The 27,656-nt window shown below is 47.1% G+C and overlaps 1 protein-coding gene across 6 annotated transcripts in view; it reads right to left on the bottom strand.

Moving 5' to 3' along the window:
- Window positions 1-27,656, bottom strand: part of LOC140385401 (uncharacterized) — a 649,931-nt gene that overhangs the window by 374,505 nt on the left and 247,770 nt on the right. For all 6 annotated transcript variants that reach the window (XM_072467513.1, XM_072467511.1, XM_072467516.1 and 3 more), the window contains one exon: window positions 24,510-24,593. In XM_072467513.1, coding sequence (XP_072323614.1) covers window positions 24,510-24,593 — 84 coding nt within the window. The remainder of the gene's footprint in view (window positions 1-24,509; window positions 24,594-27,656) is intronic.

Here is a 27,656-nt window from a genome sequence, read left to right on the forward strand (position 1 = left end):
AAGTGTGGCCTCACGAAGGCCCTGTACAATTGCAGCAACACATCCCTGCTTCTATACTCGAAACCTCTTGCAATGAAGGCCAAAATACCATTAGCCTTCTTTATCGCCTGCTGCACCTGCATGCTTACCTTCAGCGAATGGTGCACAAGGACACCCAGGTCCCACTGCACACTCCCCTCTCCCAATTTACAACCATTCAGGTAGTAATCTGCCTTCCTGTATTTGCTTCCAAAATGAATAACTTCACACTTATCCAAATTATACTGCATCTGCCATTGGTTTTCCCACTCGCTCAACCTGTCCAGATCTTGCTGTAGGATCCCTGTATCCTCGTCACAATTCACCCTCCTACCTAATTTGGTATCATCTGCAAACTTTAAGATGTTACATTTTGTTCCCTCATCCAAATCATTAACATATATTGTGAATAGCTGGAGTCCCATCACCGATCCCTGAGGTACCCCACTGGTTACTACCTGCCAATTTGAAAAGGACCCATGAATCTCTACTCTTTGTTTCCTCTCTGCCAACCAGTTTTCTATCCACCTCAATACATTTCCCCCAATCCCAAGCGCGTTAATTTTGCACAATAATCTCTTATGCGGGCATTTGTCAAACGCCTTCTGAAAGTCCAAATATACCACATCGACTGGCTCCCCCTTGTCGACTGTACTGGTTACCTCTTCAAAGAATTCCATTAGATTTGTCAAGCATGATTTTCCCTTCATAAATCCATGCTGACTCTGACTGACCCTGCCGCTACTTTTTAAATGTTCTGCTATAAAGTCCTTGATAGTGGATTCAAGCATTTTCCCCACTACCGATGTTAGGCTTACTGGTCTATAATTCCCTGCTTTCTCTCTACCTCCCTTTTTGAATATCGGAGTGACATGAGCTACCCTCCAATCTGCAGGGACAGTTCCAGAGTCTATAGAATCCCAGAAGATGACCACCAATGCATCCACTATTTCCAGAGCCACCTCCTTAAGCACTCTGGGATGCAGATTCTCAGGCCCTGGGGATTTATCCGCATTCAATCCCATCAGTTTTCCCAGCACCATTTCTCCACTAATGTTGATCTCCCTCAGTTCATCCCTCTCACTAAACCTTTTATTCTCCAACATGTCTGGGATCTGATTGGTGTCCTCATTTGTGAATACAGAACATAAGTATGTATTCAATTGCTCAGCCATTTTTTGTCCCTTATTATGTATTCCCCTGTTTCTGTCTGTAGTAGGCCTACATTTTTCTTTACCAATCTCTTTCTCTTCACATATCTGTAGAAACTCTTACTGTCAGTCTTTATGTTCCCTCAAGCTTCCTTTCGTACTGTACTTTCCCCTTCTTAATCAATCCCTTCGTCCTTCTTTGCTGAATTCTAAACTGCTCCCAATCCTCAGACCTATTATTTTTCTTGGCCAATCTGTATGTTTCTTCCTTGTATCGGATACTATTTCTAATTTCCTTTGTAAGCCATGGATCGGCCCTCTTACCCCCTTTGCTTTTGTGCCAGGCAGGAATGAACAGTTGCTGTAGTTCCTCCATGCGTTGCTTGAATGTTTGCCATTGTCTATCCACTGTCATCTGTTTAGGTAACTCTCCCCAATCTATCAAGGCCAACTCACGCCTCATATCCTCATAGTTCTCTTTATTAAGATTCAGCACCCTAGTCTCCAAATCAACTACTTCACTCTCCATCTTGGTAAAAAATTCTATCAAGTTATGGTCGCTCATCCCCAAGGGGCCTCGCACAGCCAGATTGGCAATGATTCCCTTCTCATTACACATTGCCCAGTCTAAGATGGCCTTCTCTCTAGTTGGTTCCTCCACATATTGGTCAAGAAAACCAACCCGTATACACTCCAGGAATTCCTCCTCTACGGCATTGTGGCTAATTTGATTTGCCCAATCTATGCGAAGATTAAAATCACCCATGATCACCGATATTCCCTTATTACATGCATCTCTAATTTCTTGTTTAATGCCATTCCCAACCTCACCAGTGCAGTTTGGGGGTCTATACATGACACCAACTAATGATTTTTGTCCCTTGGTCTTTCTCAACTCTAACTGTTATAACCTGCCTGCTTACCACTGGCTGGGGACTAATGACAATCCCACAATCCCTGGGGAGTATGAGCTTCCCCAATGAGGGGGGTGGCGAAATCATGAGCAGATTCCCTGCATAAATAAAGCTGGCCAGTTAGGAACCAGCTAGAGAGGAGTGAGCATCAAGGGAGTTGCTGCTGCTGCTGTTGTACATATATGTTATTGTAAATAATTGTTATTTCTTTCTATCCCTCAACTCGTGCTGGATTCTTCATGGCCCTCACAAAACTGGCGATGAGGGTTAAACTGGATAGCTGTCTACGTTGCTGAAGCCACCTCCCTGGATTTATTTTGGATACAGGTTGGAAGTTTTTTTCCTGTTACACCATGCCTCTGTATGGACGTCTGGATGTTTTTGATGCTGCGCTGAAAAGCTGGAACCAGTACGCACAACGGATGTGTTACTATTTGCGGGCAAATAACATCATCGAAAACGAGTGCCAGGCAGTCATTTTGCTCACCACCTGCGGCCTGCATATGTTTGGGGTGATTAGAAGCCTTGCGTACCCTGCTGCGCCGGACACCAAAACGTTTGATGAACTTGTGAACTTAGTGCAACGTTTTAACCCAACCCCGTCCGTGATAGTCCAGCGTTACCGGTTTAATACCGCTGAGAGGACCACAGGAGAATCCCTTGCAGAGTTTCTATCCAGGCTACGTAGGATTGCGGAGTACTGTGACTATGGTGAGACCTTGTCAGAAATGTTACGCGACCGTTTGGTTTGCGGTGTTAACAATGCAGCCGCCCAGAGAAAGTTGTTAACTGAGCCAACATTGACTTTTCAACAGGCCATTCAAATAGCATTGTCCCGAGAGAGTGCAGAACGGGGAGTGCAGGAGCTACAGGGAATGGAGGTGCACGCCTTGGGGCGCAACCCCTTCAGTCCAAAAGCGTCTCCCCGCACCCCTGCGGTACCTTGGGCGAGGCGACGTCCGGATTGACTCGAGTGGCCGTCGGCCATTCCTCCCTGAAGGGAGCCTTCTCCAGAACCAATGGATGAGGAGCCATGTCAGTGTCGGACTTGTGGGCACCGACCCCATTGTGGACGCCGGTCCTGGGGGCGCCAGAGGCGCCGTCGTTCCGACAGAAACTGGGGCCAGCCCAGGGGCCGTACCTTCCATTTGGATGAACCTGCGGCGACTGCTCCCGAGGATGTGGAAACAGAGGGCGACTGTCTGCAGCTGCATTGTGTGGCAGCTCCCAGTGTGGCCCCCATTAAGGTGACAATACGGGTCAATGGTCACCCGCTTGAGATGGAGTTGGACACTGGCGCAGCGGTCTCCGTGATCGTCCAGAGGACATTCGACCGTATCAAGCAGAGTATACAGATCCTTACATTAACCGACATACAGGCCAGGTTGGCCACCTACACGGGGGAATCATTGGACATTGCAGGAACTATGATGACCCCTGTTGTTTATGGACGCCAGGAGGGACGTTTCCCACTCACCATGGTGCGCGGCCACGGGCCCAGCCTGTTGGGTCAGGACTGGTTGCGCCATTTGCAGCTGCAGTGGCAGCACATCCTCCAAACAGGTTCTGGAGGGTTGACTGAGGTGCTAGGACGGGACCCAGATGTATTCCAGCCCGGTTTGGGGAATAAAAGGGGCCGTAGCCTGTAGCCAAGTCGAACCCAGAGCCACGCCGCGCTATTTCCGGGCGCGCCCGGTGCCTTGCGCCTTGCTCGAGAAGGTAGAAGGGGAGCTCACCCGTTTGGAGACCTTGGGTGTTATCAGGCCCATCCGTTTTGCTGACTGGGCAGCACCAATTGTACCTGTAATGAAGCCAGATGTCACAGTTCGCTTGTGTGGCGACTATAAACTTAGTGAATACGTCTTCCCGGCTCGGCCGATATTCAATGCCTCGCATAGAGGATCTCTACGCGAAGCTTACAGGCGGACTCTCGTTCTCAAAATTAGATATGAGTCACGCCTACCAACAGTTGGAGCTGGACCCTGCCTTCCGGCCATATGTAACTATCAACACACACCGAGGCCTGTATGAATACAGTTGAAAACGGTTGCCCTTTGGGCTATCTTCTGCCTGCGCTATTTTTTAACGCGTCATGGAGGGCATCTTGAGTGGTTTACCGTGTGTCGCTGTCTACTGAGACGACATTTTGATTACAGGGACATCGGAGCAGGAACATTTGGAAAATTTGGAGGCTGTCCTTAGACGCTTTTCAGAGGCTGGAGTCGGTTTACGTCGCACAAAGTGCGTCTTTCAGGCGAAGGAAGTAGTCTACTTGGGTTATCGGGTGGACCACGAAGGTCTGCACCCAGTCACAGAGAAGGTGCACGCAATTCAACAGGTCCCCGCCCCAATTGACACTTCGCATCTTCGTTCTTTTCTCGGCCTCGTAAACTATTACAGGAAGTTCCTCCCCAATCTGGCAACTACACTGGCCCCGTTGCACCTTCTGCTAAAGAAGAGTCACACCTGGGTTTGGGGTCAGCCACAAGAAACCGCTTTCCGGCGGGTAAAATAACAATTGTCGTCGTCTGGGTTACTAACCCACTATAAATATTGTGTAGACCCATTACAGGGCCTGAAGACTGTCTGTCCTACCAAACACTTCCAGGAGAGAGCCCTTCTGTGGCTTCAATGCTGAAAGACATTTTCACTCCCTTTGACAGTGACCAGCCTCTAGCTTCACAGCTGAAGGCTTTTGCAAATGACGAATTAGCCTTTTTAATTGTGAGGGCACTTCCCAGCTGCACGTTGTGTTTGCTGCTTGCTCCTGTTGGTGACTTGCAAATGCCTGGAAATTGCTGTAGCTGAGATTCCGTTTGATTGTTGCTCTTGTTGGTGACTTGCAAATGCCTGGAGGCTGCTGTAGCTGAGATTCCGTTTGATTGTTGCTCTTGCTGTTGACTTGCAAATGCCTGGAGGCTGCTGTAGCTGAGAGTCTGTTTGCTGCTGCCTCTTCCCCTTGGGATTACGTGCTGCTTTCTGGATGAGTGGAAGGAAGAAAGGAGGTAGTTACTTTCGGTCTGTTTTACCCGGAGTGTGGCTACTGGAGGTATTTGGTGGGCTTAATACCGGGCTGAGGATGCGGGAGGACTTGCTCGAGCAGTCTATGGATGTTTTTAAAGGTCTGTTTTCTGTGTTGACTGTGAATTCTGTTCTGGACTTGTGGGTCACCTGTTAATACCCCGTGTTCATGTGGCCCGGTCCTCGGACAAGGTGGTGATGAAAGGAGAGACGCCGGTACTGCAGGAGAGGAGGAGCGGTGGCCCGACTCGGCTGTGCAGCACGGAGGTTGCGCCGGGACACTTTCACGGACTACCGGTGACTTTTTATCTTCACTGGCCATTGCTGCCTCTGTTATGGGAGCCATGCGGGTCGATGGTGTTCCTTGGTTTCCTTTTGCACCATGTTTGGTCTATATTTGCCAGGAAGAGAATTGTATGCTAGATACATGTAACTGTGGATTATCTTTATGCCAGTTGCAGTCTCTCCTGCCTCTGTTACCTGGGAGTCACTGGAAGACACTGTCAGTGCTGGAGAGGGGCAGGTGTTTTCACTCTCTCTCCCTCCTCCGCTATGCTCTAGGTCGGTGAGACCTTCTTGTGGTTTGCTTACCAAGCAGCTTTCCACGGATGCAGTCCACTATAGGGGCTGCGGTGTGGTGGGGGAGGGGTGGGGGGTGCTGACTTGGCAGCTGGCAGTATTATATTATTTTAGTTTTTTGTCTTGATTTTGTCTTTGGTGTGCAGATGGTGTCCTTGTTATATTCCTGCCTTTTTTGTGTTTTCTTTCGGTGCACATTGACCTAACAAACAAAGTATCCTCAACTTTCAAGTGCCTCGGTGACAGCATGCAGGGAGAAGTCGCACATGTGGTGGCTCCCACCAGGGTACTTGTGCTTTGGCCCATTATGCACAATTTGAGGGGAATAGTTTTCCGCAAAATCCCATCAGATCGACGATTTAAGGTGCCCATATGAGAGAAATGTCATGGAAGAGCAGTGCAAAAAGAAATCGGTGATAGAAATTCATTGATGGATGCGGAAGCTTCTCGAGGCTCCTTGGTGGAGAAAATGGCAGAGGCTCCTCCTTGCCCGCCTCTTGGCCGTGGAAAGCACTGACAGGTTGTGGCCAGCGACCTTCATAAATCATTCGAGGATGCAATGGCCCCCATCCGATTGAAGCTGGATAAGACATCAGAAACAGTAAAAGAGGATGGTGTGGCGATTAAGGGCATGGAGGAGGATCTTTTGAGGCCCAGCGATCAAATCTCCTTGCTGGAGGCTGAGGTCTCCCTGATGGCTGGTGAAAATAAAGCACTGAGGGCTTATGGAGCAGGAGACAGGATCTCAGAATTGTGGAGTTGTCGGAGGGTATGGAAGACCCAACTCCCACGGGGTACTTCGCAAAGATGTTTGGGAAGGTGGTGGGGGATGGTGGATTCAGGTCCCCTCCCAGACTGGGTCGAGCCCATCGGACACCCCGGGAGAAGCCCCAACCAAACAAACCACAAAGGGCTGCTATTGTACAGTTCCACAGCTACCAAGAAAAGGACCATCAGGATTATAAGTGGGAAGACCACAACATCAGGCTTTATCTGGAAAGATGCGGGCAGCATTTAATAGGCCAAGCTGCCCTGTATAAGAGGGCATTTCAAGTTGGGGTGGTGTACTCGGCACGGCTCTGAGTGACTCATGAGACGAAGGACTATTATTTTGATGCGTAGGAGGATGTGGATGCCTGTGGTAAAAAAACGTGAACTTGGTTCGAGTTGATCGTGTGTTTGTTGGGGGTAAAGAAGTGGGTGTGGAGAGTTGTTGGGGTGTGTATTTCAATGTTCTTGGGTGGGATGATTGTTTAATATGTTGGATGTTGGTGGGGAGCTCCTTATGAGGGGTGTTGTTCATAGAATCCATACAAGAATCCTCACAGTACAGAAGGAGGCCATTCGGCCTCTCGAGTCAGCACCAACCCTCTGAAAGAACACCCTAACCAGGCTCCCGCCCTAACTCTGCAACCCTGTATCCCCACCTAACCCACATATCACTGGACACTAAGGGACAATTTATTTTATTTTATTTTTTAAAATAAACGTTAGAGTCCCCAATTCGTTTTTTCCAATTAAGGGGCAATTTTAGCATGGCCAATTCACCTATCCTGCACATCTTTTTGGGTTGTGGGGGTGAGACCCATGCAGACCACCGGGAGAATGTGCAAACTGAACACGGACAGTGACATGGAGCTGGGACAAAACCCAGGTCCTCGAAGCGTGAGGCAGCAGTGCTAACTACTGTGCCATTGTGCTGTCCCTCTAAGGGGCAATTTAGCATGATCCACCTAACTTGCACACCTTTGGACTGCGAGAGGAAACCGGAGCACCTGGAGGAAACCTGCGTAGACACAGGGAGAATGTGGAAACTCCAGTCACCCTGGACCAGAATTTAACCAGAGTCCCTGGAGTTGTGAGGCAGCAATGCTAACCACTGTGCAACCAGGCCGCAGTATTATATTTTATGGTTGTTATGGGGAATATATAGCTCCCGGGTGGAATAAGATATTTGAAAGGGATTTGTTTTACTTTGCGTTTTTGGTCTGGGCTGTCTGGTTTTTTTTCTATTTTAACCCGGGATGGGGACTGCCTAGGTGGCTGAAGCGTTTGCTAGCTAACGGGAGCGAAGTGGGGGGTGAGGCGGAAGCTGTAGCTCGATATACTAGTTTGGTCTGGGATAATGAGCTTAGTGTTTTTGTTTTGTTTGGGGTTAGGGTTAATTGAGGGAGGGTTTCATTTGTTTTGTGGTCATTGGAATGTAAATTTGGGTGTGGTATTGTTTGAGGGCAGGGAATGGGGTAGGATTAGTTTGCTGACGGTTACTACAGATCTCTCTTTGCTTTTTCTTTCTGGTGGGTTTTGAGTCCATCTTGGATGGGCCTCATGACTGTACCTCTCTGGGTAGTTGTAGGATAACCCTTTCTTGGTGGAAATAACTGACTCTGGGCCGGGGTGGGGGGAGGGGGGGGGGGAGAAGAGTGGGAAGCCCCCAATTGGAATGGTCACCCGGAATGTAAGGGGGTTGGGTGGCCCAGTGAAAAGTTGAAGGGTATTCGATCACCTGAAAAGTTTGAGTGCTGATGTATTTTTGCAGGAGACCCATTTGCGGGTTTGGGACCAGAACAGGTTGTGGAAAGGGTGAGTGAGCCAGGTATTTCATGCGGGCCTAGGTGGTAGACCCGGGTTGGGGGGGGGGGGGGTATTTTGATTAATGAATGAGTTCCATTTTCTTTAAAAAAAAAAATTTAGAGTACCCAATTCATTTTTTCCAATTAAGGCACAATTTAGTGTGGCCAATCCACAGGGAGAATGTGCAAACTCCACGCAGACAGTGACCCAGAGCTGGGATCGAAACTGGGACCTCGTGGATTGGATTCTCCCCATGGATTGGCCACACTAAATTCTGCCTTAATTGGATAAAATTAATTGGGTACTCTAAATGTATTTAAAAAAAGAAAACGGAACTCATTCATTAATCAAAATACCCCCCCACCCCGGGCCCTGCCACCTAGTCTCGAATGAAATACCTGGCTCACTCACCCTTTCCCCAACCTGGTCTGGTCCCAAACCCGCAAATGGGTCTCCTGCAAAAATACATCAGCACTCAAACTTTTCAGGTGAGTGAATACCCTTCAACTTTTCACTGGGCCACCCAACCCCCTTACATTCTGTGAGGTAGCAGTGCTAGCCACTGCACCACAGTGCTGCCCAAGAGTTCCGTTTTCAGCTGCCAGTATCATGGCGGATCCTGGTGGTAGATATGTGATGGTCAGTGGGTGTTTGGTGTACGCTTTAGTGGTCCTGGTCGATGTTTATGCGCCAAACCTGGATGATATGGAGTTTATTAGGAAGTTGTTGGCTTTCATTCCTGACTTAGACTCACATCAGCTAATCTTGTGGGGGTTGGTGGGACTTAAACGGTGTTCTAGATCCGAATTTGGAGCGATCTAGGCTGGCTCCATAAAGGGTGGCAAAAGCATTGTTGGCTTATATGGAACAGATGGGAGGTGCAGATCTGTGGCGTTTTTTGCATCCGATGGATAAGGATTTTTAGTTTTCTTTCCCATGTCTATCAGGTATATTCACAGATGGATATTTTTTGATGGGTAAGTCTCTTCTCCCCTGGGTGAAGAGGGGGTGGTATTCGGCTATTGTGATTTCAGACCACGCTCCACACTTTGTGGACTCGGTCCTAGAGTCAGGTCCCTCTCAGCGCCCGCCATGAAGGTTGGAATCTGGCATTGTTAGCAGACGAAGCATTTTGCGAATGTATATCCTCCACCATTGAGGAATATATCAAGTTTCACAAATGCGAGTCAATCTCACCTTCTACGCTACAGGAAGCCCTTAAGGTGATTATTAGGGGGGAGATAATTTCCTACAAAGCACATATAGAAACGATTGCGAGTGGAGCGGCAGAGGGTTGTGGTCTCCATCCTTGAGGTGGACCATCAGTATTTGCTTGCCCCTACCCCTGAGTTGCTTGCATGCAGGAAGAAGTTGCAGACGCAATTTGAACTGTTATGGACAGGTAAGGAGGTGAGTCAGCTGCCCTGCTCGAATAGGGCATTTTATGAATGTGCGGAAAAGGGCAGTTGCCTTTTAGATCATCAACTGAGGCGGCAGGTGGCTGCCAGGAAATTATACAAATTAGGGACTCCAGAGGCAGTTTGGTTCCGTCCCGTGTAAAGTCAATGCAGCTTTTGAAGATTTCGATAAGGTTCTTTACAGATTGGAGTCCCCAGAGGAGAGTTCGGTCATGACAGAGCTTTTGGATAGATTGTGTGGAGAAAGATGGGAGGAGTGGGAATCTCAGCTGAATCATCAGGAGACTCTTTAAGGTATTGTGTTAATGCAGACAGGTAAAGCTCCCAGCCCTGATGGATTCCCCATTGAGTTCTACAAGACGTTTTTGGGTCAGTTGATTCCGTTAATATTGGACATATTGAATGACTCTTTGTCACGGGGTTTGTTGCCCGTTACCAGGCTTCTATTTCTCTGATCCTGAAGAAGGCCAAGGACCCTACGGAAAGTGGGTTGTATCAACCCATATCACATTTGAATGTGGGTGCTAAATTACTTGCCAAAGTATTGGCGCTACGATAGGAGTCCTGCCTCCCAGAGAAAATTGCGGAAGGCAATTGTTGGCCGATATATGTCGGGTGTTAAATATCGTTCTTTCCCATCTCCCTTGCCCAAGCCAGGGGTGATTATATCCACGGACGCCAAAAATACGTTTGATAGGATGGAGTGGGGATAGCTTTTCGAGATTCTTGGGAGGTTTGGTTTGGGGCAAAAGTTCATTTCTTGGGTTTGGTTACTGTATAGGGCCACCAAGGCTCGTGACCACACTAATGCCGTGAGCATTTCTTGTTGAATGGGGTTTGAGGCAACGGTGTCCAATGTCTCCACTTCTATTCACTTTGGCAACTGAACCATTGACCATAGCGTTGAGATCTGATAGGTGGAAGGGGAGAGTAGAGGAGGCAGGGAACATAGGGTGCCCTTGTACACGGGCGATTTGCTCCTTTATATTACGGACCCAGTTTCCACTATGCATGAGGTAATGAAGCTACTGAGGTGTTTTGGCTCCTTCTCTGGGTATAAGTTGAATCTGGATAAGAGTGAATACTTTCTAGTTAATCCCCCAGGGAGGGAAACTAATCTGGGGATGTTAACTTTTGGCCTTGCCAGATCTAGCTTTCATTATCTGGGAATCCAGGTGGCCCACGATTGGGCCTCACTTCATGAATTAAACTATGCTAGTCTGGTGAATGAGGTCAAATCTAACTCGCAAAAGTGGGATAACCTCCCCATCCTTAATGGGCAGGGTTCAGACTATTAAAATTAATTATCTTCCCGAGGCTTTTATTTATTTTTCAATGTTTCCCCATTTTTCTCCCTAAATACTTATTTGTTAGAGTTAACAAATTGGTGCCCTCATTTATTTGGGCAGGTAAAGCCTCAAGGATCCGTAGGGAGTTCTCTAAAAGGACAAACAGCTAAGTAGTTTAGGTCTACCCGATTTGTTATTTTATTACCGGGCTGCCAATATTAAGAAAGTACTGGGGTGGTTTAGCCTTGCATTCCCAAAGCGAGGAGCAGGTCTTCGCGCTGCCATCCTCGTGTTTAGACTGGGAGTGAGAGCTGAGAGAGTGTTTAAAAGTCACAATCTGAGATTTTCGGTGGCGGCTATGAAGGAGTAAGTCACACATTTGGTGGCTCCCGCTCGGGTCGGACTTTTGGACCTTTTCCCTCGATTTTTTACCGGACTTGATTTGAAAAATCGATGATAGAGGCAATTGTGTATTGGATTCTCACATCGGTGCATGGAGAGGAGGACTAGAAGTGCTCGCAAAGGCAGAAATAGACGGACAGAGAAGGCTTGGGTTAAGCTGCAGTGGGAGAAAGCATGGTGGTTGACCGGGCCACTGGCTTGTTGACCCAGCAGTCAACAGAGCAGTTGATGCAAGTTATCCAGGAGGGCATCGCCAAACAGAAGCGGGACTGCTTAGACCCGATTAAAGAGTCAATTGCGCGGCTGGAGGTTAGATTGGATGCCCAAGATCGGGCAATCCAGAAAGTAGAGAAGGCACTGACTGACCAGGAGGAACATCAAACTGCGGTGGAGTTGGAGATGGGGATGCTGAGAGACCAGCAGGAAAGGCTACTGGAGAAGGTGGAGGACCTAGAGAATAGGTCCCGCCCGCAGAATTTGAGAATCGTTGGGCTCCAGGAAAGGTCCGAAGGAGCGGACGCTGGGGCATACATAGCGGACATGTTCGAGAAGCTGCTGGGGGATGGGGCATTCTCCCGACCCTTGGAGGTGGACAGGGCTCACAGAGCGCTCGTGAGGAATCTGCGAATGGGAGACCCCCTGAGGGCAATGGTGGTAAGATTCCACAGGTATTTGGATAAAGAGCGTTATTTTACAGTGGGTCAAGCAGACACGGAGCTGTAAATGGGAGAACAGTATCCTGCAGATCTATCAGGACCGGAGTGTGAAGGTGGCCAGGAGAAGAGCGGGGTTTAACCAGATCAGGTCGACCCTGTTTAAGAAAAAGGTGAAGTTCGGACTGCTGTATCCGGCCCGTCTTTGGGTCACGTACGAGGAGCAACATTTTCATTTTGAGTCGTCTGAGGAAGCGCTGGACTTCGTGAAAAGGAAAGGGCTGGTGGTTAACTGAGAACTTTTGAAATTTGCTGCAACGTTCATGTTTAAAAAGTTTCTCGTTTTGTGGACGCTATTTGTAATGCCTTCTGTATTGATTTGGGGGTGGTTGCAGAGTTGAGTGAGTTAAAGTTTACAGTTGCACTGTTGGGGGATGGAGTTGTGTTTGTTTAGATGCTGGATCTCTTGCTTGATCTTTTCTTTGCTTAGCGTTTTGTCGGGCAATTGTGTTGGGATTGTTTGTCATTTGAATATGTGTGTATGAGCGGGGGGGGGGGGGGGAACAATAGGTGGGAGAATGTCTGGCGGCAGGTGTGGGGGCCACCAAGCTGGCTGGGCGGGCTAGCTCACAGAAGCGTAGTGGGGGGTGAGCAGATGTTAGGCTTATCAAAGAGGTTGATTTGCATTGTGCTGTTACTAGGGGGGGAAGGGGGGAAATGTTCTGCTGACGAGGGAGGGACTGTTGCTGAGGGACAGAGAGGAGGGCGGGGACGGAGGCTGCCTGGGGGCAGGCCAGTGGAGGCGTGGGCTGGAGACTGACCCAAGAAAGTGGATGGCTGATCGTCAAGGGGGGGGGGGGGGGTGAGGAGTCCCCCAACTAGGCTGATCACCTGAAATGTACGAGGGCTAAATGGGTCGATCAAGAGGGCACGCGTGTTCGCGCGTTTCAGAGGACTGAAGGCAGACGTTGTAATGCTGCAGGAGATGCATTAGAGTAGCTGACCAGATTAGATTAAGGAAAGGTTGGGTCGGATAGGTTTTTCACTCGGGACTGGACTCGAAGACTAGAGGGGTCGCGATCCTGATCAACAAGCGAGTGGTGTTTGAGGCGGGAAGAATAGTTTTGGATGTGGGAGGCTGGTATATTATGGTCAGTGGGAAATTGGAGGGGGTGCAGATGGTACTAGTAAATGTGTCTGCGCAAAATTGGGACGATGTGGAGTTTATAAAGAGGATGCTGGGGAAGATACTGGGTGACCTGGATTCACATAAGTTGGTCATGGGAGGGGACTTCAACAGTTATTGACCCTGGTTTAGACCGGTCAAGCTCAAAGACGGGCAGGGTGCCAGCAATGGCAAAGGAACCGAAGGGGTTCACGGAGCAGATGGGTGGGGCGGTTGCCCCATGGAGATTTGGGCAGCTGAGGGTGAAGGAGTTCTCCTTCTACTCACACATGCATAAAGTGTACTCCCGCATTGATTTCTTTATTCTGAGCAGGGCTTTGCTGACGGGGGTGGTGGACACGGGGTACTCGGCGATCACAATCTCAGACCATACTCTGCACTGGGTTGCCTGCAGGTTAGTAATGACAGTAACCAACGTCCGCAGTGGAGGTTAGACGTTGGTCTTTTAGCTGACAAAGAGGTGGGCGAGCGGTTGAGGAAATATATTCAGAACTACTTGGAAGTCAACGACACAGGGGAAATTTTGGCAACGGTGGTCTGGGAAGCATTGAAGGCGGTGGTTAGAGGGGACCTGATCTCGATACGTGCCCACAGAGGGCAGCACGGTGGCGCAGTGGGTTAGCTCTGCTGCCTCACGGCACCGAGGTCCCAGGTTCGATCCCGGCTCTGGGTCACTGTCTGTGTGGAGTTTGCACATTCTCCCCGTGTTTGCGTGGGTTTCGCCCCCACAATCCAAAGATGTGCAAGGTAGGTGGATTGAACACACTAAATTGCCCCTTAATTGGAGAAAAAAAATAATTGGGTACTCTAAATTTGTTTACATTTTTTTTTTAAAAAACGTGCCCACAGTGAGAACGTAGACAGGGCAGAGACGGACCGACTGGTAAAGGAGATACTACAGGTCGACAGGAGGTATGCGGAGACCCCAGAGGCAGGGGATTTAAGGGAACGGCGGAGGCTCCAGGCAGAGTTTGGCTTGTTAACCACAGGGAGGGCGGTGGAGCAGCTGAGAAAGGCGAGAGGGGCTATTTATGAACATGGAGAGAAGGCCAGCAAAATGCTTGCACAGCAGCTTAGAAAGAGGGAGGCAGCCAGGGATATAGGGAAAGTAAAGGATGGCGATGTGAACCTGGCTGGAGACTCAGCAGGGGTGAATAAGGCGTTTAAGGAGTTTTATAGTAGGCTATATGGGTCGGAATCCCAAACAGGGCCGGAGGGATGAGGCACTTCCTCGGGGGGGCTGAATTTCCCGAAGGTGGACGGGGAGCTGGTAGAAGGGATGGGGGGCCCAATCGGGATGGAAGAAATAGCGGAGGTCTGAAGGCCATGCAGTCGGGTAAAGCCCCAGGGCCGGACGGGTACCCGGTACCCAGTGGCGTTTTATAAAAAGTTCTCTGGGATACTGGGGCCGTTGTTGATGAGGACATTCAATGAGGCAAGGGAGAGAGGGGTGCTTCCCCCGTCGATGTCACAGGCCACGCTTTTGCTGATCCTGAAGCGGGACAAGAACCCGGAGCTGTGTGGGTCCTACAGGCCGATATCCCTGTTGAATGTGGACACCAAACTGCTGGCCAAAATTTTGTCCTCTAGGATTGAGGATTGAGTTCCGGACGTTATTGGGGAGGACCAGACTGGGTTTGTTAAGGGAAGGCAGTTGGTGCCAATGTAAGAAGGCTATTAAACGTGATCATGATGCCCCCGTAAGGTAGGGAGGTGGAGGTAGTGGTCGCAATGGACGCAGAGATTGCCCTTGATTGAGTAGAATGGGAATATCTGGGAGGTACTGGGACGGTTCGGATTTGGGCAGGGCTTTACTGACTGGGTCAGGTTGCTGTATCAGCCACCTGTGTCGAGCGTATGTACGAATAGGACAACATCGGACTATTTTAGGCTGCATCGGGGGACGAGACAGGGATGCCCCCTCTCCCCACTGTTGTTCGCATTAGCCAAAGAACCGCTGGCAATTGCACGGAGAGCCTCAAGGGGATTATCATAGATTATCATAGAATTTACAGTGAAGAAGGAGGCCATTCGGCCCATCGTGTCTGCACCGGCTCTTGGGAAGAGCACCCTACCCAAGGTCAACACCTCCACCCTATCCCCATACCCCAGTAACCCCACCCAACACTAAGGGCAATTTTGGACACTAAGGGCAATTTATCATGGCCAATCCACCTAACCTGCACATCTTTGGACTGTGGGAGGAAACCGGAGCACCCGGAGGAAACCCACGCACACACAGGGAGGATGTGCAGACTCCGCACAGACAGTGACCCAAGCTGGAATCGAACCTGGGACCCTGGAGCTGTGAAGCAATTGTGCTATCCACAATGCTCCCGTGCTGCCCAAACAAGTCTGAGTAAGGTAATCCAACTGAGGTCTTTAAAATTGGGAAGAGGTTCGATATGTGTTGGTTTAGAGTAGATATTTCCACTTGGGGAGGGGGAGTAGGGGGGTGAAGTGAAAGTAGGAACAGTACAAGAACAAGGGAGTGGTCGTCCATCCAAACACTGCCTCAACTCCTTCTGTCTTCGTTAAACCCCATCGTTAGTATCAAAATAAAAATCCGGCAGCACGGTAGCACAAGTGGATAGCACTGTGGCTTCACAGCGCCAGGGTCCCAGGTTCCATTCCCCGCTGGGTCACTGTATGTGCGGAGTCTGCACATCCTCCCCGTGTCTGCGTGTTTCCTCCGGGTGCTCCGGTTTCCTCCCACAGTCCAAAGACGTGCAGGTTAGGTGGATTGGCCATGATAAATTGCCCTTCGTGTCCAAAAAGGTTAGGAAGGGTTATTGGGTTAGGGTGGAAGTGAGGACTTAAGTGGGTCGGTGCAGACTCGATGGGCTGAATGGCCTCCTTCTGCACTGTATATTCGATGTTCTATGTTCTATCTCAGCTTGGTATGGCAACTGCTCGGCCCAAGATCGCAAGAAACTTCAGAGTGTGGTGAACTCAGCCCAACGCATCACACAAGCTTGCCACCCTCACATTGATTCTGTCTACACCTCCTACTGCCTCAGGAAGGCAGACACCATTGTTAGTGATCCCTCACACCCTGGCATTGCCTTCTTACAGTCCCTTCCATCAGGCAGAAGGTACAGAAGTCTGAAGACCCACACATCCAGACATAGGAACAGCTTCTTCCCCACAGCTGCTAGACTCCTCAACGAATCCCCCTCGGTCTGATCTGATCCCTCTAACAACACTATTCACTACGCCCTATGTTGCTCTTGCTCATGTATTTGCTTTGTTTGGCCCTTGTTCCGCACTGTACCCAATCACTATTTGTCGATGCACTGTGTCGATTATTCTTTTTGTCTACTATGTACGTACTGTGTACATTCTCTTGGCCGCAGAAAATGCTTTTCACTGTACTTTACTGATGTGACAATAAATTAATCAATCATCATTCTGTAGGAAAGGTGATCAAAACCGTATCCAGTACTCCAGGTGTGGTCTCACCAAAAGCTCTATATAACGGCAGTGATTTTAAAAAAAAACTCCTGTACTCCAACCATTTTTATAAACAAGGTAAACACACCATCTGCTTTAATAACTTACAGTGAATTATGTACGAGGACACCCTGGTCCCTTGTGATACCGATATTTCGCAATCTATCTCTCACCTTTTATAAATTATTCTGCTTTTTGAATCGTCCTTCCAAATTGGATATCACCCGCTCCCACATTATATATCCTCTGCCATATTCCTGCCCACTCACCCAAGCTGCGTGTCCCGTTGCAGCTTTGTTGCTTCCTCCCTCACAGCTTTTAACCTTCCCTCCTTTCTAAAATTCAAATTCAGTGGACAGGGGTCCCCCTTTATCTTTCCTGCCAGATATACCCTAAAAGCAAAAAACACAGATTTGTCAAATGCAACGTCCCTTAGATAAATCGTGCGGACTCAGCGCAATCATATGATTTGCGTTGTCAAATGCCCAGTAGGGCGGTGCAGTGGTTAACACTGCTGCCTAACGGCGCCAAGGACCCAGGATGGAAGTGGCTGGTCCAGGGGGGGGGGGGGGGGGGGGGGGGGGGTTGGAGCACAGAGCCTCACTTTACGCAGACGACCTGCTCCTGTATATATCGGACCCAGCAGAGGGGATGGAAGAAATCATGAGGGTTATGGGGGAATTTGGCCGGTTTTCGGGGTATAAACTAAAGATGGGGGAAAGTGAGATGTTTGCGGTCCAGGCGAGGGGACAGGAGAGGCGACTGGGGGAGCTGCCATTTAGATTGGTAGGGGGAAGCCTCCGGTACCTAGGTATCCAGGTGGCGAAGGAATGGGAACGGCTGCACAAACTAAATCTAGCCCGACTAGTAGACCAAATGTCGACGAAACGGGTTTTGGAGGTGGGACGCGCCCCCGTTGTCACTACCTGGAAGTGTGCAGACGGTGAAGATGATGGTCCTCCCGAGATTCCTGTTTGTGTTTCAGTGTCTCCCATCTTTATTCCGCGGTCCTTTTTTAAACAGGTCAACAAAGTGATCACTGGCTTTGTATGGGCGGGCAAGACCCCGCGAGTAAAGGGGATGCTTGAGTGGAGCCAGGGAGAGGGCGGGCTGGCGCTGCCAAACTTCAGTAACTACTATTGGGCGGTGAATATAGCCATGATCAGGAAGTGGGTGGTGGTGGGCGTCAGCACGGGAGCATATGGAGGCGGCTTCATGTAAGGGCACCAGCTTGGGGGCATTGATAATGGCGCCTCTGCCGTTCCTGCCGGCACGGTACTCCACCAGCCCCATGGTGTTGGCGGTCCTGAGAGTCTGGATGCAATGGAGGAGACATGTGGGAGCAGAGGGAGCATCGGTATGGTCTCCAATCTGTAATAATCACCGGTTTGCCCCGGGAAGGATAGACGGAGGTTTCGGAGATGGCAGATAACAGGGATTGAGAGGATGGGGGATATGTTTATAGAGGGGAGCTTTCCTAGCTTGAGGGAGCTGGAGGAGAAATTTAGATTGGCGAGGGGAAACAAATTCAGGTACCTGCAGATGCGGGACTTCCTACGTAGGCAGGTTTCAACCTTCCTGCTTCGACCACCAAAGGGGATACAGGACAGGGTAGTTTCCAGAGGGTGGGTGGGAGAAGGGAGGGTCTCTGACATTTACAAGGAACTTATGGGGTCAGAGGAGACGCAGATTGAGGAGCTGAAGTGCAAGTGGGAAGAGGAGTTGGGAGGAGAGTTAGAGGATGGTCTATGGGTGGACGCGTTGAGTAGAGTCAATGCGTCCACATGTGCCAGGCTCAGCCTGATACAATTCAAGGTCGTTCACTGGTCTCACATGGCAGTGGCCCGGATGAGCAGGTTCTTTGGGGTAGAAGATAGGTGTGCAAGGTGTGCAGGAGGGCCAGCGAACCATGTCCACATGTTCTGGAAATGTCCAAAGCTGAGGGGATTCTGGCAGGGGTTTGCAGATGTCATGTCCACGGTGTTAAAAACAAGGGTGGCACACCGAGTCCAGAAATGGCGATTTTCAGGGTGTCGGAAGATCTGGGAATCCAGGAGGAGAAAGAGGCAGACGTTCTGGCCTTTGCTTCCCTGGTAGCCCGGAGACGGATATTATTAGTTTGGAGGGACGCAAAGTCCCCGAAGCCGGAGACCTGGTTATCTGACATGGCTAGCTTTCTCTGTTTGGAGAAAATCAAATTCACCTTGAGAGGGTCAATGTTTGGGTACGGAAAATTAATCGTCAGCAGAAGGGGGGGGGGGGGGGGGCGCAGGTTAGTTTAGCTTAGAGTACGGGGCTAATAAAGGTGGGACCTGTAAGGGAGGACGATGGCATTTGCCCTATGTTTATAGATTCATGTACATTGCTTATTTTGTTATTGTAAAACCAAAAGATACCTCAATAAAATGTTTATTAAAAAAAAAAGTCACAATCTCACCATTATAGCCAGCGCGAAACACCCTGCCAAATCCACCCAAAATGACAGTGATTTCTTGGGTTAATCGCGTCCCTAGTTTCAAAACATCGAATTCTGCTCAGAACATGGCAGAATTTCATATTAATTTTGTCTTGAATATTTTAAAGGTAATTACAAGGGTATGAGGACAGAGCTGGCTAGAGTGAACTGGGAGAATAGGTTAAAAGGCAGAACAGTAGAGTGCAGTGAAATTCATTTGAGGAGATATTTCACAACTCTCAGTATTGAGAAAGAAAGACTCTAAGAAGGGTGCACCATTGTGGTTAACTAAGGAACTTAAGGATAGTACCAATTTTAGAAAGTGTACAATCTTGCGAAGGTTAATGGAAGATCAGATGGGATGCATTTTAGAAACGAGCAAAGAATGATTAAAAATGAGCCAGAAATTAGAGTATGAATGAAAGCTGGCCATAAATATAAAAAACTGATCGTAAGAGTTTCTAAATGTGGGAATGACAGAAAGGTTGAAAGTATAAGATACAAAGAGGTAAAAGGGAGGGAGGAACTTAAGACAATCACAATCACTAAGGAAAAGGTACTGAGAAGACTATTGGAACTAAAGGCTGACAGATTCCCTTGACCTGATAGCCTATATGCTAGGGCCTTAAACAAAATAGCTGCAGAGATAGCAGATGCATTTGTTGTGATCTTCCAAATTCCCTAGATTCTGGAACGTTCCCTGTCAATTAGAAAATTGCAAATGTGACACCTTTATTCAAGAAAGGAGGGAAAACAGAAAGCAAGAAACTTATAGGCCAGTTATCCTCACATCAGTCATATGGAAAATGTTCAAATCCATTTTTAAGCAAGTGATACCAGGATATTTAGAAAATCATAATACGACCAGGCAGAGTCACCATGGTTTTGTGAAAGGATACTGAGTTTGACTAATTTATTAGACTTCTTTGAGGAAGTAACAGGCCAGATGGATAAAGGGGCACCTGCAGATATGAGTCCATGGATTTCCAAAATTCGATAAGATGCCACATCAAAGGTTATTACACAAAATAAGAGCTAATGGTGCAGGAGTGGTAACATATTAGTGTGGAGAGAGGATTGGTTAGCTAACGAGAAATAGATTCGGGATAAATGAGCCATTTTCAGGTTGATCTCGACAAATACATGGATAGGATGGGTATAGAGGGATATGGCACTAGAAAGTGCCGAGGGCTCTGGCCAAGGGTGGTATCATGACCGGTACAGGCTTGGAGGGCCAAAGGCCCTGTTCCTGTGCTGTATTGTTCTTTGTTCTTTGAGACAAATTGTTAACAATCGAGTGTCACAGGAATCGGTGCTGGGCAAAGATAGATATGAGAGTAAGTTGTCAAGAGGAGACAAATAGTCTACAAAGGAAATTAGATAGCTTATGTGAGTGGGCAGAAATCCCATGAAGTGAATTGAATTCGGTGAAGGTTGGCATCCGTGTTGCTTGGACCTAAGGAAGAGGCAGAAATGGATCATCCACTCAGTTCTAAGGGCTGAAGATGTTTGCAAGTCCTTCAGCCTTGTCTTTTGCACTAATGTGCTGAGCTTACCAATCACTGAGAACAGGGGTATTGTTGGAACTTCCTCCTCTGGTTAGTTGTTTAATTGTGCAACGCCATTCACGATTTGATGTGGCAGGACTGCAGAGCCTTGATCTCCACCATTGGTTGTGGGATTGCTTCGTCCTGTCTATTACATGCAAGTAGTCCTGTGTTGTAGCTTCACCAGCTTGACACCTCACAGGTATGTCTGGTGCTGCCCCTAGCATGCCCTCCTGCACTCTTCATTGAACCTGGACTGATCCCTTGGATTGGTGGTAATGGTAGAGTGAGGAATATACCAGGTCATTAGGTTACAGATTATGGTTGAATATATTCTGCTGTGGCTGATGACCCACAGCACCTCATGGATGCCCAGTTTTGAGCTGTTAGTTCTGTTATGAATCCATCCAATTTAGCAAACAAAACAAAATAAAGTAACATAATGCAACATCAAAATTTATAAACTTCACAGGAGAATAATCTTCTTTATCATTGACACATTATATTTATATAGCATCTTTAATGTACTAAAGCTTAACCAAGGTGCTTCACAGAAGCCTTATCAAACAAAATTTGACATAAGGGCATGATTCTCCGGAAAACATTCTAAGTTCATTTGTGGCGGGTTTTTCAGGGAATTCCCCGCTGTCTCAAGCCTTTTAAGGAGATATTAGGGTCAATGAACATAAGCTCGGTCAAAGAGACACAGAAATTTAGGGAGGAAATTCCAGAGCTGAAACAAGTTTAGGCATCTGATGACATGGCTACCCATGGTGAACTGATTAAAATTATGGATCTCAAGGGCTCAAAATTAGAGCAGAGCAGATATCTCAAAGGATTGCAGGGCTGGAGATGATTACAGTGGGGGCGGGGAAGAGAGAGAGAGAGAGTGAGGCCATGGGAGGTTTTTGAAAATAAGGATGAAACATTGCTTAACCAGGAGCCAACGGAGGCCAATGGGTGCAGGAGTGAACAGGATTGCTGCAAGTTAGAAAATGGGCAGCAAGTTTTGGATGACTTCAAAGTTTATGGAAGTAAGAATGTGAGGGGCTCGAGATGAATGCTTGCGAATAATAAAATCTAGAGGGAGCAACGGCGCTGATGAGGATTTCAGCACCAGAAGAGTTGAGATGAGGAAAACCTCGAGTGCCTGGAACTCGCTACCGGAGGAGGTGGTGGAAGCAGGGACGATAGGGACATTTAAGGGGCATCTTGACAAATACATGAATAGGATGGGAATAGAAGGATACGGACCCAGGAAGTGTAGAAGATTGTAGTTTAGTCGGGCAGCATGGTCGGCGCGGGCTTGGAGGGTTATTTGAAAAATCAGAAAGCATTTCAGAGATGAAAAACAGTTTTGTGCAGCTGGGGAACATTTGGTCAGAAGCTCAGGCCACAATCAAAATTACATTAAGGTTGCAAACAGCCTCAGACAGTTGCCAGAGAGATGGGATGCAGTCACTGGCGAGGCAACAGAGTTTCAGCGTGGACAGAAGGCAATTTCTGCTCAAAAGTACTGGAAATCAGACATGCTGTGCAGCAATTTAGACAGTGGGGTGGGAGATAATGGTAAGTGTGGGCAACGATCACGTGAAAATTGACATTGAGTTATCAGATGATGTCACAGAGGGACAGCAGATAGATAAGAAATAGGAAGGGGACCCATATGTAATGGTGCAGAAGCAGGAAGAGAAATCATTGTGGGCAATTCTCTGGCTATGATAGGATAAGAATAGAAGCAAGCAGATAAAGAAACACCCAACTGGACAATGGTGGAGGCTTGTTAGAAAAGGGAAGTGTGGTCAACATCCCCAGCGTCAAAGCATTGACCACATTTAATCAGCTCCGCTGAGCAGGCGACATCATCCGCATGCCTGACATGAGACCCCTGAATCAAGCGCTCTACTTGGGGCATCGACACGGCAAGCGAGCCACAGGAGGGCAGAGGAAACGCTTCAAGGACACCCTCAAAGCCTCCTTGAAAAAGTGCGACATCCCCGCCAACACCTGAGAATCCCTCACCCATCTGTTGACAGCGAAAGGAGCATATGGCACCCCACCAATCCACTCCTCCAACCACCATCTGCCTCAATTGTGCCAGAGACCTCAGTTACCTGAGAACTCATTTTTAGTGTGGAAGCAAATAATCCTCAACTTTGAGGGGCTACCTCAGAAGAAAGTCAACTGTGTCAAAGGCTGCCGACTAATCAGCAGAATTATGAAGGTCGGTTTATCTTCGTCATAGTCACATAAGACAGAATTGTTGACTTTGATAAGAGCCATTTTAGTACTCTGGTGGAAACTTAAGGCGTTCAAACATGGGATTCTGAGAAGTGGGCAAAGATAAATTCTAGGACTAGATTTCAGACTACAGGTCACAATATGGATGTTTTATGATTGACAGGCAGACTGGACAGAACTTGCTGTTTGTAAGCTGCACATTTATGTATTAATGAACGACAAATAAGTATATCCAAAGAAACTGTTAACCCCTAAAATTATGTTTTTAATAGCCTATTTTAATGAGCTACAATAATTGACACAATTATGCAATAAGCATAATATATATTTCAATCTAATTATACATATGTATACATTATAAAATAAAGGATCATGAACAATTGTTTAGGCTTCCAATATTTAATAATAATAATCTTTATTATTGTCACAAGTAGGCTTACATTAACACTGCAATGAAGTTACTGTGAAAATCCCCAAGTCGCCACATTCCGGCACCGGTTCGGGTACACAGACGGAGAATTCAGAATGTCCAATTCATCGAACAAGCCCGTCTTTCGGGACTTGTGCGAGGAAACCGGAGCACCCGGAGGAAACCCACACAGACACAGGGAGAACGTGCAGACTCCGCACAGACAGTGACCCAAGCCAGGAATTGAACCCGGGTCCTTTGCGCTGTGAGGCAACAGTACTATTTCAAAAATGATCGACTGTAATTGACAAATATATGCATGCAAGATATAATGAGACAGATGGCCCAGATGTTGCTACAAGAATTATAGTATGTGAAAGATGCACACAGTCAATAATGCACAAATTGGCCAGCAACTTGTGATGAGGAAGAATTGCAAATCACCGCAAGTTGCAGGCTGGTTTGCACTGCTTCAGTGTGAGCTTTGCAAAAACAGCATCTCACTCTTAAATTCCCCATGATTATTATTTGCGCATTAACCACTCCAGAGAACAGTGAATCTTGTAATTAACAGTATGAGTATCCTATTAATGATGTGATCATTCTTAATGACTTACAATCAGCCTCGCTTCCCCAGAAAACTATTTAAGCATGGAGTGCCATTCCTTCAGGTTATGAATTGTTTTAGAAAATTTGAATTTTAAATGTATATTTTCTTACTTTTAATTTATTTCTCTCTCTCTCTTTATTCAGTTTGTCCACCTCTTTTTCTCTTTGCATGCCATGTTTTAACATTGAATTCAGCCACTCTAATTCATTTACCTTCCTCTGCTCAAATCTCCTTGGATAAGGAGATGCACTGTTTACCCCATTGTCCTTCAAGTTCCTAGATGCCCTTTTGTGTTTGCTGGACCATTATCAGCACATAGTTCCAGTAACTTTGTGAGTAAAAACATTTAAAACCTAAACATACACAAACCTAACTAATGGAGTGTGCTGTGAAATGTCCTGCTCCAGTAAAATCTGGACTACTGTTAAGTTGATGGATAATATGCCCTTATTCCAACAATCGATGTTTGCATTAGCACAAAAGCTGCCCAATTGTGCAAACTGTTATATCTGATTATATCAGATGATGCATGAGAAACATGAGGTCATGAAAAAAGGTTCCAAAGTGTATTTATTTAGAAAATTATTACCTCCTCATAACAGGCAGAATATTGTGTTTCGGCATCCACAAGCTCTTTTTGCAACACACACAATTTGTTTTCTTTCTGATGAATCTATAAAACAAAAAAGAAGATAATTGAAGAGGTAATTTTTTCTTTTGCGATCTTTACTATGCCAAATCAACAAACACCTGGTCCACCTATACCTACTAGATTTTTCTGTACAAATATTGAAAATAATTAACTGCTGAACAATGGGCTGAATTTTTGTTTTCCAATGTATCAACTCAAGATGGACATAAAAAATTCCCTGTTTCTATTCAGAATGATAAAACGTCTGGTGTAGTGACTAATAACCTACTCTATATGCTGAAAGTTTACCTATGGTTTTACTAACAACTGTAGAAGTGCAATTTTTCAGAGTGTGGCTCAGTCGGTGTAAATTAGATATTAGTTTCCATCAGCGCACAGGATGAATGCACCATTTAGAAGATCCCGCAATAACTGCACCTTTAGCGGCCTGAAAGGTTTTTATTTCTCCATTTTCTAAACACAGAAAATGTATCCCTCCAATTCAGAATATTGAATGTCTTATGGAAAGTGAAAGGTCATTTGTAACTGTCCACAGGATTGATGGAGTTTAGATAGCTCCTTGACCTTCACCCTGCACTCATGAAGTATAGTCTCAGATGACAGAGCGTCACGCAAGTTTTTGAAGACTGTCCTTTTCATTCCATATCACATTGTAGCTATGTTCGGAAATGTGCTCATAATTGTACATCAAGATCTAATTACCTCAAATCTTCCCTCATTAATTAACAAACCGTCTTTTAATACTGCTCTAAGTCTATAATTTTCATAAATTCAAACGCATGTCCTTTTATTTATTATTTTTAAACTGATCCAGTTGACTAACTTATTTGGAGGCCTATACAAAAATCAAGGTCACCTCATAAATATATATAATTTAAAAATCTACATTAAAAACAAATTCTACAACCTTTGTATTACAAAAATAGCTTTCTTGTAAATACCCGAATAATGTTACATAATACATGGGAAATCTTAATGTATTGGAAATAGCAAATTGTGACCAAAATATTTAAATTTGGCTTTTTGAGATCAGTGAATTATTATACACATTTACAAACTATTTCCCCAACAGGATTTATGTTCCCGTGTGAAATATGATAGTATGAAAGCAATATGTCTAAAGAAACACTATTTTCTCCTCTTTTTGATAAATCATCTAAAAACACAAAATGAAAACATATTTTATCTTCAACAATCTGTGATACAACTCGCTCGCTTCCCCTCTATTTTATAGAATCCAAACATGTTTTCTACAAAGAAGATTGAAAATGTTCATTGCATTTTAAAGCAGATAATATTTGAGATATTATAATCAAATATATTTTAAAATCTGGAAACAAAATCAATTTCCATAAAAATTTGTGACCACATATAGGTGGTAATAGCACGAGATTTAAAGATGACAGCTTTAAACCAAGATAACTGAAGTCAAAACGTTCACAATATTCAGACACTGAATCACATATAACTTTAGTCAAAAATTAATTTCAACTTTGTATTTATGCGTGAATAGATGATTTCCGGTGACGGGGATGTGCTGAGTAGTTGCACATCAGGTGGCTCTTCTCCTATGAACCAAAAATAGGCTCTTCTACTCAAAATAGCCCATTAATACAGGGAAAAAAGTATCCACACACCCCAACCAACATCAACACGAATGGAGATGCTGAGGAACAGCAACTCCAGAGGCTGCAAAGAGACGAAAAATGGGAAAAGCCAGTAAAAGCAAGTGGCTGAGCCAGCGGACGCAGGAGATGACAAAGCTCAGGCCACGCTAGAAAGAGAAGAACCAACCTTCCGCACGAGGAGCTCCCCCTCACCAGAGGGTGGTTGGAGGATTTTTCGCGCAAGGGAACTGAGAGAACATAGAGAGGAGACGAAAACCAACATTCAAGCTGTGGTCAGGGGGGTGGTTGCAGAAGCTCTGGCGACCATGCAGGTGGCCCTGGACAAGGTGGAGAGGCTTTTGGAGGCCCAGGAGAGCACCGTAAAGGAGCTAGAAAAAGCCTCAACAGACCATAGCAACCGGATTGCCACCCAGGAAAAAGGGAATAACAAGGTTGGTCGCGATGCAGAGGAGACTGGGGGGAAAGATAGAATATCAGGAGAACCAATCTAAGGCGCCAAAACCTGACAAAAGTGGGCCTGCCAGAAGGGATCAAAGGCAGGGACCCTACAGACTATGTGGCCCAAATACTGGGCAATCTGGTGGGAGGGGATAGCTTCCCCAACCCACCAGAAATAGACAGAGCCCTCCAGTCGCTCCACTAAAGACCCAAGGTTGGAGAGCAACCGAAGGCCATATTCACCAAAACGCACGGCAGTATCAAAACCGAGGCGCCGGGCAGAGTTCAACAGGGCGAAGGCATAAAATTTGGACGTAAACTTTGCGATGCTGTACCTGGCCAAACTCTGGGTCACATTCCAGGGCAGGGAGCACTTCTTCACGGCCCTGCGGACATGGGAATATTTGTCCTGAAGAAAGGGCTGGAGAAACGGCAGCAGGGACAGCGGTGAAAACAGCACGCAAAGAGACTTTATTAATTTATTTAACCGACTTGTAGGACACTTTGCGTGGGACTGCATTGCCTCGTTCTGAGGACGGGAGCTGCAGCAGGGAAAGGAAAGAGCAAGAGCAGCAGAGTGCAGGAATGGGTGAGGAGAACGGCAGTTAGGGAGAACAGATAGCAGGCGACAGATGAGTACATAACTAACCCCGGGAGGGGGCTATCACATTTGTGGGAAAACTAGCACTAGGAAGCATGAGCGACAGAGGGGCCGTGGCATAACTCCCACAAGGGAAAGAGTGCCGTGCAAGGGGGGGGGGTATGCATCAGTAACGGGGGGACAATCAGAGAAGAAACAGGGAGAAGAAAACATGGTGGGGGGGGAGAACAGCAACAGGAAGGGGATGAAGACTGGGGGGGACGACAAAGTCCCATAGGGGAAATATAGCAACAAGGATAGTAAGGGCATTAGGCTGGCTACAACAGGCCACACGTGTGGACTTGGAACACAAAGGCACCGCAAGCAACCACTTTGAAGTGTCCCTGGACAAAGGGAATCCCCGGCGTCAGGGGCTCA

The sequence above is a fragment of the Scyliorhinus torazame genome, chromosome 11 (assembly GCF_047496885.1).
Source record: "Scyliorhinus torazame isolate Kashiwa2021f chromosome 11, sScyTor2.1, whole genome shotgun sequence".
Taxonomy (NCBI): Eukaryota; Metazoa; Chordata; class Chondrichthyes; order Carcharhiniformes; family Scyliorhinidae; genus Scyliorhinus; species Scyliorhinus torazame.